The sequence below is a fragment of the Apteryx mantelli genome, chromosome 8, assembly GCF_036417845.1.
Source record: "Apteryx mantelli isolate bAptMan1 chromosome 8, bAptMan1.hap1, whole genome shotgun sequence".
Classification (NCBI taxonomy): Eukaryota; Metazoa; Chordata; class Aves; order Apterygiformes; family Apterygidae; genus Apteryx; species Apteryx mantelli.
In genome coordinates this window covers 33,058,614-33,071,984 of record NC_089985.1, presented here as the reverse complement: position 1 = coordinate 33,071,984, position 13,371 = coordinate 33,058,614, and the positions used below count along the sequence as shown (strand labels likewise).

The 13,371-nt window shown below is 54.2% G+C and overlaps 1 protein-coding gene across 3 annotated transcripts; it reads left to right on the top strand.

Annotated features, from left to right (window-relative positions):
* The first annotated feature begins 239 nt into the window (after positions 1-239).
* TAL1 (TAL bHLH transcription factor 1, erythroid differentiation factor) lies at positions 240-11,964 on the top strand. Of its 3 annotated transcripts, XM_067301213.1 has the most exons (6): positions 240-478; positions 1,949-2,073; positions 3,521-3,569; positions 5,009-5,437; positions 5,959-6,050; positions 10,915-11,964. In XM_067301213.1, the coding sequence occupies exons 3-6, from the start codon at positions 3,541-3,543 to the stop codon at positions 11,331-11,333; spliced, it is 969 nt and encodes a 322-aa protein (XP_067157314.1). In that variant the 5' UTR covers positions 240-478; positions 1,949-2,073; positions 3,521-3,540; the 3' UTR covers positions 11,334-11,964. The 3 variants fall into 3 exon arrangements, with proteins under 3 accessions (XP_067157314.1, XP_067157313.1, XP_067157315.1); XM_067301212.1 differs by lacking the exon at positions 240-478 and having other exon boundaries at positions 1,786-2,073; XM_067301214.1 differs by lacking the exon at positions 240-478 and having other exon boundaries at positions 1,787-2,073; positions 3,521-3,670.
* The last annotated feature ends 1,407 nt before the right edge of the window (positions 11,965-13,371 follow it).

Genomic DNA, 13,371 nt, shown 5'->3' with positions numbered 1-13,371 from the left:
CCGGCCCTCGCCGCCGAGGGGGTGGCGGGGCGGCCGGGACCCTCCCTCCGCCCGGGCCGCCCGTGGGGACGGGCTGTGCTGGGGGCTATCTGCGCGCAGAAGATGCTTGGCTTCCTAATCTCCCCAGCCCAGCCCCGGCTGTTCTATCTTTAACGCTTCCTGTTGGTTAGAGGAGCCGAGCTGAAAATGGTCGTGTTTCCTGGCTGGAGGCACGGCGGGCTCCCCGGCGCGTCGTGACCCTCCTGCCGCGGCCCCGCCGGCACACGCACGCCGCCGCGATCGTGAGGGCTCCTGCCGGCCGGGCCCGGGGGAAACCTCTCCCACGGCCGCGTCCAGAGCGGGAGGTTCAGGGGAAGGAGTGAAAGGAAGAATAACAGCTCCGGCATTTCCCCCCTGCAGAAGCGCATGCAGGTGGCGGCGGAGACAATAGCGACCCCAGCGCCCCGGGCACGGCCGCCTCCACCAAACCGCCCGGCAGGTGCGATCCGTTCCCACCTCCCCATCGACAAACAGGGCCGGAGCTTGGGCGCCCGCTGCAAGGGGGGGGAGAGGGACACGATCCCGCGGGGACGCGCCGCGGAGCCGCGCCGCCGGCCGGGAGCGGGGCGCGGGCACACGCAGCCGCCCGCTCCCCCGCACCGGCCCCACAGCGGGGACCGAGGGGCTTCCCTCGACGTGCTCAGCCCCCGGCCTGTCCTCCCTGTCCATGTCCTTCAGGAATTTCGTTGACGTTTGGCTGCCCGGGCGGGACGTTTCCCCAAGCGATCGAAAATCGCCTCTTCGCTCTCTGCCCCTCTCTTTTGGACCGATTTATCTTTGGGTGAGAGCGGGAGCAAACCCCTGAACCCCGCAGAGAGCCCCATCGCTGCCCCTTCCTCGCCGGGGAACATCTGGGAATTTGGGAGGGCTCCAGAGCGGTCCCGCCGCCTTGCAAAGGGCAGTTGCCCCCGGGGCACCGCTGCCCGCCCCGTCTCTCCCCTTGCCCCCCGCAGCTCTCCCCGCGCCGCGGCTTGGCCGTTCCCAGGCGCAGGAGCCTCCCGTCCCCGTCCCCGGGCCCGGAGCCCTCTGCCCCGCGCCGAGCCCCGGCCCGACGGGGCGCGCTGCCGCGGTGCTGCCGCCCGTCGGGGCCGCCAGGCCGGGCAGCGCTGCGGGACCGGCTCCTTGCGCCCTTTCTCACCCCCTTCTCCCTTTGCCCGGGCCCGTCTCCTCCAGGCGCGCCGTGGGCTCTGCCCCCCGCTCACGTCCCAAATCCATTCCCCGAGGGCGAGGGGCTCAGTCCCCTCGCGGCCGCCCCCCGACGGACGCCCCGTCTCACGCGGGCGCCGCCGCCTCCCCGGCCGGGCAGGGGAGCCTGGACAGAGCGCTCGCCCCAGTGCAGCCCCTCAGCGAGCACACGCCGTGGGGGGAGGAAGGCTGGGGATGGGGCTGCCTCTTTCCAAAACATCACCTCTCGGTTGTGCTTTATTTACCTCCTCTTGTCCCAAAGCAGCCCACACCCCTTCCCTCTCTCTCAGCATCTCCAGCAATTTATTTTGGCTCATTAAATTTAATTAAGAACGGAGTAGGTGTTCCATATTTAATCAAAAAAAAAAAAAATGCAGGGGCATAATAACCTCCAAGAGGACTAAAATAAAGAATCGCTATTCAGATGTGGGCAGCCACAGTGCAATTTTTTATTACTCTTTTTTTTTTTTTTTTTTTTTTTGCAGTGTCTTTTTAAGAGCATCTAAGCACACACACATAAAAAGCTAGAAGGCATGCATTCCGGAGTTATTCCTATGCATATCCCTGCAATAATTTTCCGCTTTCCTTCGATAAAATTGCCAAATAATAATGAATCATTTCATAAATAATGGGTTTAGAAGCTTATCAGGGCAGGCGGGCCACTGCTGGGGTTTTATCTCTCTCGGCCACATTGCAGTAGTGTTCCGCTCTCCATACTAAATAGGAAACTGGACGTGATGTGGAATTAGAGCCTACCCAGCTGAAGCCACCCAACACTTACTACAAATATAGCCGTGATGCGTAGGCCACAAAATGGCTCCACTCACTTTTCCCAATGAAAAGCAAATGGTGAGTAGAGAGGAATCCGGCCCTGCGACCGGCTGAGGGCGCGGGTGCAGGGGGCGGGCGTTTTGGGGGATTTTGGGGGGCAGAGAGGGGTGAGTGGGGGTCTTCTGCACCATGTAGGATATAGGGGGGGATCCGAAGTCTTCTCCGCGGTTGCCTTTCTTTTTTTTTTTTTTTTCCTTTTTGATGGGGGTGAGTGAGGAGAAAAATATGCCTCTCCCGTTTGGGAATGTGGGGGTGGGCCCCCCCCCCGGGGCTGGAGCGAGGAGGGCCCGGCCCGGCTGCGGGGGAGCCGGGGCGAAGCGCCCGCCGGGCCCGGCTGGCCCCGGCCCTTCCCGGGGGGGGCGGCCGGGCCTGTTTCCCTCTGCCAGATGGGGTCTCCCCCCTTATACCGCTCTCTTCCACCCCTTCGGTTTGGGGCGCTTTTCCTACAAAGGGCACGGAGTGAGAGGTGCATTTCTGGGGTGGAAATTTCCTGCCGATCCGCGGTTAGAAAACAAAAGGAGTTTGCAGAGCAGAAACTAGCGGGGCGGGGAATTAATGCGCCCCCATTTTCTCAATGCAATTAACCCCAAACGAATTCAAAAACACTGCGTTTTTTGCTTTTATTTATTTTTTTTGTTCGTTATGAAACGTAACAAAAGCGGGAGGCAACACCACCGGGATTATTTCGTTTTTTTACGAAGGGGAAAAACATCCCTTTGGTGATTTCGTTTGGCGGGGGGAGGCTGCGTTCCCCTTCCTGTTGATCCGCTGAAGAGAAAAGGGCCGGGGCTGCGCGACGGGCGCAGCGAAAGCGCCGCGGAGCCGCGTTGGCGCGGGCGGGCAGCGGGCTCCGCGCGGAGGGTGGCGGCACTCGGCGGCACCTCGGCGAGTGCTGGCGCTGATCGGCCTCGATCCCCCCCCTTAGCGATTAATTTTTCTGCCCCGCTCAACGGGGGGTGGGAGAAACGCGGTCGCTCTTTGGGAACGGGTCGGCGTGAAAATAACCCCACCGCCAGCCGCGGCTGGGATTTCCTGCTGGGGCAACCGGGCATGGAATATGTCAAAAAAAAAAAAAAATCGGCCTAAAGATCGGGGCGCATTTTATTTTATTTTTTAATTTTATTTTTTACACTGCAGCGCGCTGCGGCCCGCGTGCGAGAGTCGGCGGCCGGGTAACAGGGACGAGCCGGCGCGGAGGCCCGGGGGGGCCCCGTCTCCCCCCCCGCTGCGGCCGGGCGCGGGTGCCCTGCGCGGGCAGGGTGCGTGCGCGCTTGCACACGCGTGTGTCGGGGGTCGCGGCGCAGCCGTCGGGCCGGGCGCAGGGCGGAGGGGCTGCTCCAGCCGGCCGGGGCCTCCCCGCCCGTCTCCCCTGCACCCCGCTCGCCACTGATCTTTAGCAACCCGGGCCCAAGAGATCCACCCTCTCCTCTCTTCTCCCCCCCCACCCCCTTTCTCTTCCTCCCAGGATTTAGCAGTTTTATCCCGATGCGGGTGTCCTTCCTCTCTATAAAGTCGTAAGTACCTTGAGGTGGGAGGAGTAAATTCAGCCTGACACTGAGAGCGCTTTTGTTGAAACAGGAGAGACTTGCGGTGTCCCTACTTAAATATGACACATGTGAGTAATCTCTTCTATACAATATCGGAATAGTCAATTAGATTTTCTTTCTAGACGGCTGGCGGGGAGGGGGCTGGAGGGAAGGCAGAAAGCTCGTGCTTTGGATCTTTTTTTTTTCCTCAAGAGAGATGTAGAGATATGGCGAAAATTGGTTTTCTCTCGCAATTCAACGATCGGGTTCAATTAGCCCAGCAGAAACGAGGGAAAAAAAAAATTACTCAACACAAACCAGCAGGAAGATTGGGAATGAGAGCCGAAATGTTTCAACTTTCTGGTCGGCGAAGCCCCTTATTTATAGGAAAAACTCGAACGAGGGGGGTGGTGGGAGAAATTACGTGGAAATAGTCGCGATATCCCTCCCTCCCTCAGCGTTAGGTGCCTTGTCCCGATAATAATCGTTATAATTGAGAAGGGAGCGGGGGACGCTGGAGACAATAATCATGTGCAATCGCGAATGAAAGGCTGCTCCGTGCAAAGCGCCTGGCCTCTTCCTTCTTCCTGCATTAGGTAATGCATGGGGGGGATTTACTTAGCTATATATTGTTTTAACCCCCTCTCCCCCAAAGAGTGACTTGAGGTATATTTTGCTGTTTAAAAAAGACAAACAAAACCCATAAATAAAACACTAAAATTACGAGGAGCGGCGGTCCTGCGGGCCCAGCCGAGGCTGCGTGCCTGGGCCGGGTGCCCGGCGCCGGGCTGCTCCCGGCGGCCCGTGTCCCCGTAGGCCGGGCCGCAGCGTGTCTGGCGGGGGGGAGCAGCGGGTTCCGCTTGGGCGGCGAACAAAGCGGGAGGCTTAAAGCGGGCAGCGCTTCCCCAGGCCGAGGCACTGAGCCTTCTCCCGCCCCGTCGTAATTTGCCCGCATAATTTAATACACGTCCCGTCGAAAGCGCTCCTCGCCGCAGCGGCGCACCCTCGCCGCGCGTTTCTCAACCGGCCGCTGCGGCGGTGGTTGCATTAGCGGAATTTATTATTGCAGCGCTCGGCGCATAACGGCTTCAGCGCCCCGCGGCTCTGCCGCTGCGAGCGGGCGATGCGGGCAGCTGCCGCCGCCGCCGCGCGCCCGGGCCCGGGGGCAGCGGCGCGGCCGCGGGGTGCGGGCGCTCTGCGACGTCACGGCTCCGCGGGCTGCGAGTGTTCCATGACGTCACGGCTCCGCGGGGTCCGAGCGTTCCGTGACGTCACGGCGCCGGCCGGCTCCGCGGGGTCCGGGCGCTGCACGAGGGAGGGCGCGGGCGCGGCCCCGCGACGGCGGGGGCACCGCGCGGTTCCTCCCGCCGGGGCGGCTCGGGGCCCGGCCCCGCTCGGCCGCCCCTCACCGCCGCCTCTCTCCGCAGGACGATGGACAGGCCGCCCGCCCCGCCGCCCCCCAGTGACCCCCGCGATGCCCGGCCCCCCCGGCGGCACGAGTCGGAAGCGGAAAACACGAGCGAGCCGGAGAGCAGCCGCGGGGGGATGGAGGCGCCGGGAGACCCCCAGCTGCTGCTCAACGGGGCGGCCAAGGAGGCGGGCCGGCCCTCCCCCGGGCCCCCCGCCGCCGCCGTGCCCGTCATCGAGCTGGTGCGCCGGGGGGGCTCCCTGGACATAAAAGGCCGGGAGGCGCCGGGGGAGGCGATGCAGAGAGCGCCGGGCGCCGAGCCGTGCCGCGCCGCCGAGGCCGCCTGCGAGGCCCGCATGGTGCAGCTGAGCCCCCCCGCGCTCCCGCTGCAGCCCCCCGGCAGGGCCATGCTCTACAACCTGGGCCAGCCGCTGGCCACCATCAACAGGTCCGTGCCCCCGCGCTCGGCCCCTGCCCGGGCCCGGGCCCGCTGTCCCGGGGCGCTCGGGGGCGGCTCGGGGCGGCGGGAGGCTCCCTTTTTCTGCGCGGGGCTCTGCATGTCTTAGTCATCGCGGGGTTGCATGCTTCTAAGTTTGCGAAAGAAGAAAGGAAAAAACAAACCAAACCCCAAAGCCAAACGAGCAGCTGTCCTTTCTGGAAGAAAAAATTCCCCACAGGTAGAACAGATATTAAACGTTTATATCGCGATCCCCTATTGAAACGTAGCGCAGGAAGAAAAAGGGGCTGCAAGTAAATGTGATGCTTGTCAGGAGCTGCTTGATATCCACGGGCGCTCTCTCGGCTCCGCGTCCGCGGATTAACCCGCGAATAAGCGCGGGGGGCGAGGGAACTCCCTCGGAGGGGCCTCGCTCCGCGCGCCGCCGCGGGCGCGGGCGCTGTCGGCGGGCAGAGCCGCCCGCGGGCGCGGAGCCGGGCGCGTCCTCACCGCTCTCCGCCTCTCGCCCGCAGCGGGTTCTTCGGGGAGCCGGACTCCTTCTCCATGTACGGCGGCAACCGCGTCAAGAGGAGACCCTCCCCGTACGAGATGGAGATCACCGACGGTGAGAGCTTTCTGCCTGCGCCTGGGGCCGCCGCGTCCGGGGCGGGAGGGATGTTGGCTGTGGGTTGAAGTGGGTAAACTGCTGCACGGTGCCCTGCGCTGGGACTGAAACCCCAAATCCTAACGGGAACAGAGGGTCCCGGTGATGGCACGGTAGCTCGTCCCGCTCCGGTTAGGGCTCCTGGGTAGCAGAGCCCGGATCCGTCCGAGTTACCGGCCAGCAGCGCGCTCCGGGCATCTGCTCGCACTCAGCCAAGCAGGTCAGCGCACGGGTAATTACATCCCTGTTCTGCAAATTGCTTTGAGTTTAAATCCAAAGGAGCCACTAAATTTAAGTCTTTGTTGAAGTGCAAAGGCTGGATCAGGGCCATTATAGCGACATGCTGTGTCTGCAAACCCTTTCAGCCAAGAGACATTCATATAACGCAGACCAGACCCTTGTGTAGGAAGATCCAAACTGCCTTTAAATTGCCTAGAAGCAAAAGAATAAGCCTGTGCTAAGCTCTGCAGGGTCAAAACCGGATTGTGGCTGGTACCTTTGCTAGCTTGTCTGAAGCTTGATTCAGTATAACCGACGCTGTGCTGCAGCCTGCCGAGCAGAAATAGCCCGTGTGGGCTCCAGTCTCGTGCCAGAGTCCGGGAGCAGAAGCTGACGCTGACAAGTTTGGTGTCCAAGCAGAGAGCCCGGGTGGGGGATCCCCGGGGATCCCTGTCAGGCTGGAAAGATAATTTCAAAGAAAAGAAGGCAGTAAAAAGGCAGGATAGGATCCCGCTACCTTTCCCAGGCAGCCGGCTCGGTTTGCAGGAGTCCCCGTGCAGGAGGAAGTGCTGCACGTGTAAATGGGTATTTTCAAGAACAATTTGCACGTGGAAGACTGACACATTTATCTGCAGCCTTAGCAGCCCATACAAATGAGATCCATTGAAACGTTTTCTCTTCAGCAATTTTAAGCGGTGTATTTCAAGCACCAAGAGCCAGACAATTCCCTCTTTCCTTTTACCTTGCTGTCCCTTTCCTTCAACCTAGTTAATTTAGAGTCAAATCAAATCATAATCCACATCATTTATAAATAATATAATATGAAATTATGAGCTCGTTTCATTTTCTGTGTATATCAGTCTTTCTGTCCCCACTTTCTTCTGTCTGTCTGGTCTATTTAGACCGTGGGGCAGGGGCTGTCTCTCACCGTGTGAAAGTACAATCAGGTTGTCTTATCTTGGTTTGAATCCACACACTTAATGGTTACAGTTCAAGCTGTGAAACCAGAACACAGCGGTGTCCACCAAATCACGGTGTCTGAGTAAAGCTTTAGACTTACCTGCTGTTAAATTAGGTGCTGAGGTTTACAGAGATGGTGTGTAACCAAATTGTCAGACAGATGGCTGGATATGTGCTGGCCGGGTAATAGATCAGGTGTATAGATTGGGCTCAATCCTCTAGATCCTGGATCATGTGAATTCACAAGACTGGAAGGAGAATTTGGGGGAGAGAATAGGTGGTGCCTCCTGAAAAAGAGCAAGTGGTAGGGATGTGCATCCCGTGCTGAGGCATCTGCTCAGTCTGCTCTGATCGTGAGCTGCCGAGCAGCAAACTCAGCATGCTGGAGCCCTGCTCCTGCAGGTCTGCTCAGGTTTCTTAGTGCGCAAGAGATGCAGGAAGGCAGGAGAGTCTTGCAGGGTGCTTGGTGCTCTCCCAGCAGAGAGGTAATTGGTGCTGCCCGCGTCTGGGCTCTGTGCTGCAGGGGATGGGAACAGCATGCCATGATGGGCCCTCCCGCCACCTCTGCCGGCTGGGGTAGCAGCTTATTCCAGCACCTAGGAAAAGAGCAATAACTCAAGGGCCTGCTGGTGGGCTGGAAATGTCTCAGTGGTCCCTTAGAAGGCAGCATGTCACCAGCAGTGTCACAGCAGCTCCTGCCCAGCACACCAGAGACCTTGCTCGCACCAGTTGGCTGTGCTGCTTCCCCTGCTCCTCCTGCTTTATTGTGGATTTTTGGAAGGATTTTTCCTTCTTTAGCCCCTTTGCCCAATCCTGGAACTCCACCACTAAAGTGAGAATGAGTCCTGAAGCCAGGCTGAAAACACCTCTGTAGGGAAGAAAAGAGTGATGGTTTGGGCAACTGTTTTTTATCAGTTTTTGGAAAAGTTTGGCTCACTGAATAGGTTTACAACAGATATAAATAGTCACAATAATATAGAAAAGTGTCTGCAGAAATATTCACTAACTTTGGAAGCTCACCTTTTTACTAGTTTTCCTTGGATCTTTATTTGCAATTTAAAAAGGCATCAATCAGTCAGAACAAAATCCAGGCAAAGTTTTTCAGCCAACTGCTTGGATCAATTATGAAACAAGTTTCATCATGAGGAAAAAATGTCTTCTGTTATAACACAAATAATCTATGAAGCATTTTGAATTTCTCCATTGCTTGAAATATTTTGGTCAGACCCTCATCTCTGTCTAAAAGATATATTTTAATTCAGTTACTGGTTTTCATGCAGGAATCAAAAATTTTAGTGGTGTCAGAGTTTGTGTAATGTACCAGAGTTTATTATAGGTTCCCCCAGATAAAAAAAAGAGACAGGTCTTTCTTCTGATTTCAAATTTTATGAATAAATGCCTTTTAGTCATTAACTTCCAATGAATGAAGTGTATAGTTTGTGCCTGTGAAGACTGGATCAGTCTCCTGAGATTTTTGGAAAACTAACAGTATCTTAAGTTTTTTCTCATACCCTTTCAAAAAATGGGTAAAAGGATTTAAACTACATCTCCCTCTAGATTCAAGGCTGACTTTTTTTTTTAGCCGGAAGGAACGTTTAAGTGTTGAAACTATTGTGTTATTGTAGCAGATCGTAGCGTGTTTTCTAACGATGCTGGGCAACCTGCTGCAGCCGAAGCCCCGTTAGTCCCCAGTGCCTTGCCCTGGGGCCGAGCGAGTTGTACAAACCCAGAGCGAGAAACTTTCCCTTTCCCTGAGCCCTTGCATGTTGGTTCTTCCAAAGGGCAATTACATGTTATCTGAGGGTGGAAAATTGGCATTATTAGAGCATTAGACCTGGATCTGAGAGGTCTGAGATGAGTTTCTTGTTCTGACATCCCCTGGCTTATCCTGGGGGGCCCTATGTGGTCTGGGCTATGGTCCTTCTCCACCTGAGCACGCCTGAGGAGATGCTTGCAAAGCCCTCAGGTGCCAGGAGCCCAGGAAGCCCTTAGCCATTAAACAACCCCTAAGAAAGGAGGGAGAGAAAAGGAAAGTTGTTGGCTTCTATTTTTCATTCATTTTGTTTTATGGCAGTTCTCGCTGTCACATGAAGGGTTGAACTTATCACAGCATTCGGGATCAGGAAGGACATGTTTTCTCCCAGTGCCTTGACAGACACCTGGGCTTTTTCCCCTCCTCTGAGCAGTGAGCAGGATCCTCTCTTAGGGTCAGGTGGATGCCTCCTGTGCCCTGAGGTCCTGTCCTGCAGGGCAGGGATCTGGGAGGATCTCAGGCCTCCCCATTTTCCACTTCTTTGGCTGTTTTATTTCTTTGCCTGGATTTTTTTTGCCCCCAAGCGAGGAGGTAGGGAAGATTCCCAATGCAGACAAGCACCGTGGCTCCTGGAGATGCTATGGTGACATCTCTGCACACCCTACCTGTTTGGCTGCTTTCAGGTTGGAGAAACTGGCAGCTTTGTTCTGCTGTAGTAGTCACTGTGGATGCTCAGAAGTGCGCTCCTGTGCAGCCCCCCTGCAGAGTGGGTATTTTGTGTGACGCACTAAGGGGTTCAATCTCCCCTGAAGGGGAGAAAGTGTGACCGGCGTTCAGTCAGCTGTGACATTAGGCTTCCTTTTCTCAGGCGTGCCAGGTGGGATCTGTCACAACACAGCTCTACTAGGATGTTTCAAAAATCATATCTGTTCAGCTGCTCTGCTGCAGTCAAAACAGCCAAGAATTTTGCAATATAAAAATAGTCATGGCTGAAAGCCCCTTCCCCCCTGCCCCATTTGCTAGATCCCCTGGGTGATGGAATAGCTGTTGGTTTAAACAATTAAGCACAGTCAGGGGCTTACTTCCACCAGGATGGAGTAGTTAGGCAAGCATTTCAGAGGCTGGGCGACAGGGGAGAGATCGTGTGTGAGTGGGAATATTCCAGCCTGCCCTTTAGTGTAGGACTCATTGAGGTGTTACTTGAATGTCTTTGCTTCATACTTTGTGATGTTTTCCATTGTATGTGATGCTTCCCATCTTACAGTGGGTTCTGTCATGGTTGGTCTTCTACAGTTTCATAAAATTACTGTGTCCTTCCACTTTTAGAGCCTCATGGAGGCCAGGGTGGAAAGGACACAGTAAAAAGAAAGGCATCTTATGATAGGATCTCCTTACATAGACTGGTTTCCATGGACCTAAGGATCTGCAGTCCTGATAGTGATTTACAGCCTTGCTGCTCCCATAGGACAGTGCTCATGGGTAGATGTCCCCTCTCCTAGCACAGAGACAATGTCTCACTCATGACAACAGAAGTTACTCTGACGCTCCAAAAAGAGAATAGATGTGTCATGTGGGTCCATCTGGTTTTACCTATGCTTTAGCCTGTGCATCATGGCCTAAGCCTTCCTCCTTGGAGAGCTAAATTTAGGCATCTCAACAGACAGCTGTAAAGACAGAAGCCAATTTTTCACTCCCATTGAATTGAACAGAAGCTATGGATATCTCAGCTCCTCAGATTAGCTTCCAGTTAGCTGTAAACTCCTATTTCACTGACTTGGTGATGAATTATGTGACTAAAATGAATCAGTTAATTTGGGAAACTGTGACCTGTTCAGTGAAGTAATAAATGGCCTGTTAAGTGCTGCTCCTAATTCTGCACCACTGCAATTACAGGTCCTCATACAAAAGTGGTTCGCCGCATTTTTACCAATAGCCGAGAGAGGTGGAGACAGCAGAATGTCAATGGAGCCTTTGCAGAACTTCGCAAGCTCATCCCAACTCACCCACCCGACAAGAAACTGAGCAAGAATGAGATTTTACGCCTGGCTATGAAATACATCAACTTCCTGGCCAAGCTGCTCAACGACCAGGAGGAAGAGGGAAACCAAAGGGGCAAGGTGAACAAAGACTCTGGGATAGTCCAGGAAGACCTCCTGCAGGACATGTTGTCTCCTAACTCTAGCTGTGGAAGTTCTTTAGATGGAGCAGCAAGCCCAGACAGCTTCACGGAAGAACATGAAACACTAGATTCAAAGCACACGCGGAGTCTGCATCACTCCATTCTTCCTGTAGAAGGTAATGCACAGCGATGATGACCTTCCAAACTGCTCCTAAAGCACAAAGGGGAAAGGAAGACCTAAGTATGTGGATATTGGAATTTGTACCCTTGGAATTTCTGACTCTGCATTTACAGAAGGCCCCGGGGACTCGGGCTCCGAGTTCTCGCAGCCCCAGGACTGAGAGGACAGGGAGTTGGCTGAGAACAAGACCAAAACAGATTGACGTTCGACATTTAGGTACGTGATCGTACAAAGAAGAAAAGCATTGAAGTCATCTTCATTGTACATATTGCTCATAATATGACTCTGAGGAGGGGAATGAAACCTGGCCGACCCCTCTCCAGCATTTAGAGGGTTTTCAGACCATTTGACAATTGTCAGTTTTTAAACAGAATAGTCACCCAGCTTAGACATGAAACATGAAACTCCTCTTTCACTGCCAACTGAGGCCACCGATGCTTTCCAATGGCATGTGGCACTGGAGACTGCTGAAATCTGACAGTGCTACAGCATTTCTCCAGTCTGTGGCAAAGAAGTATATGCAACTTGTCTGAGCAGAAGCTGTGGCAACATGTTCATGTTGTCTGAGAGCTTTTGACTGTACCTTTTTAAAGAGGTGAAAAATGCCCTCAGCAAAAGAACTATTAAAAGGATTAAGACTTTTTCTTTTTCTCTTCTTTTTTTTTTTTCCTTTGCTTTTTCTTAAACCTTAAACCTAACTTTGGATTGTTTGGGGTGTTGTATTTATGACGTGGGATTACTTCTGTTTAATACCGTCATGCAGTATCCACTGAACAAAAAGGTACATAGATGTTTTCTGCTCTCCACCGCCCTCCGAGTCCCTGATCATTGCGCTGATAACACACAGCGGGTGAGATCCAAGGCCTGTAGTGGTCACCTAGAGGTTTCCCCCTGGCTTCTGTAGGGCCAGAGCTTCTTTCAAGGAAGATGAATTTCAGAATTGGTAAGGAAAAAAATTGCTAGTGAAGCTTCCCCTTGGACCTGGGGGCTCCTTTTTTTTAATTAAAAAAGCAACAAAAGACAAAATCAATGGTGTAACAACGATATGTGTGTGTACATAGGGTTATAAAAGGGTTTTAATGGTATGCTTCGAATTTTTTGGTTTTATTGTGTGAAAATGGTGATAGTTCACCTCTGCCAATTCTCACAGGCTGGATTTCGGGCACTGGATTCAAAATAAGGCATTAGCAGGATCCTTGTCTGCCCGAGGCTGGTAGGAGGCCACAGTCTCTCGCAATCTTGGGGTGAAATGCTAGTAGCACCTATGGGATTACCCTCCATTCCCAAGAATTTAGATAGCTTCAGAATCGATGGCTGTGATCAACCTGATCATGCTAAAACAGGAATAATCCTCTGACCCGCTGCTGCCCTCCAGAAAGGCATTTGAGAAGCAAAACAACTCAAAAGCAGGAGGCGGTTTCATGACCCCTAGAAATTGGTGCTGTTCCACTAGCTGCAAGTACGATGCTGACTGACGTGAGCTGAGGACTTCACCTGTGCCCGTCCCAGGCACGGTACAGGCGTCCCGACCCCGCTGTCTAACGACTGACAGAGCAATTGCCCCAGGCCCGTCCATACACGCTGCAGAGATTTCAAGGCAAAGAAATCTCCACCATGTCACATTAAAAAAAATACCCCATTCTTTGTAAGGGAAAAATACTCAGAGTGAGGACGCTTTCCATCATGCTAATTCCTTTTTGGAGATGCTGAGGTACAGGAAACACGGAGGATTTGTGTGTGTGTGTGCGAGAATTCAGGCCCCGCTATTTGCAAGCTAGATCCAGGCTCACTTTGGAGTTTGGTTATTTCTATCCCTTGTTTTAAACTCTTCTCTCCTTTTTGTAAATAATATGTGTGAGGCTGGCTTTTCTCAGCAGGGTGCGCTGAGTGGAAGGTATTGCCCAGGAAGGGATCCCGGCATGAACAAGGGTTTCCAGCTACCCCCTCATACCCTCGGAAACTGGAAGCTTCGCTGACCTTAAATTGGGGGAAAGGAGGAAAAATCCTTCCCAGGTCAAGATTGCCTGTGCATGGAGACTTTTAATAAGGG

Excerpts from the sequence above, each read along its gene's own strand:
- TAL1 (XM_067301213.1), top strand. The coding sequence starts at position 3,541 with ATGCGGGTGTCCTTCCTCTCTATAAAGTC. Across the intron at positions 5,438-5,958 it reads CCGCTGGCCACCATCAACAG|CGGGTTCTTCGGGGAGCCGG; the intron begins GTCCGTGCCCCC and ends TCTCGCCCGCAG. Across the intron at positions 6,051-10,914 it reads CGAGATGGAGATCACCGACG|GTCCTCATACAAAAGTGGTT; the intron begins GTGAGAGCTTTC and ends CTGCAATTACAG.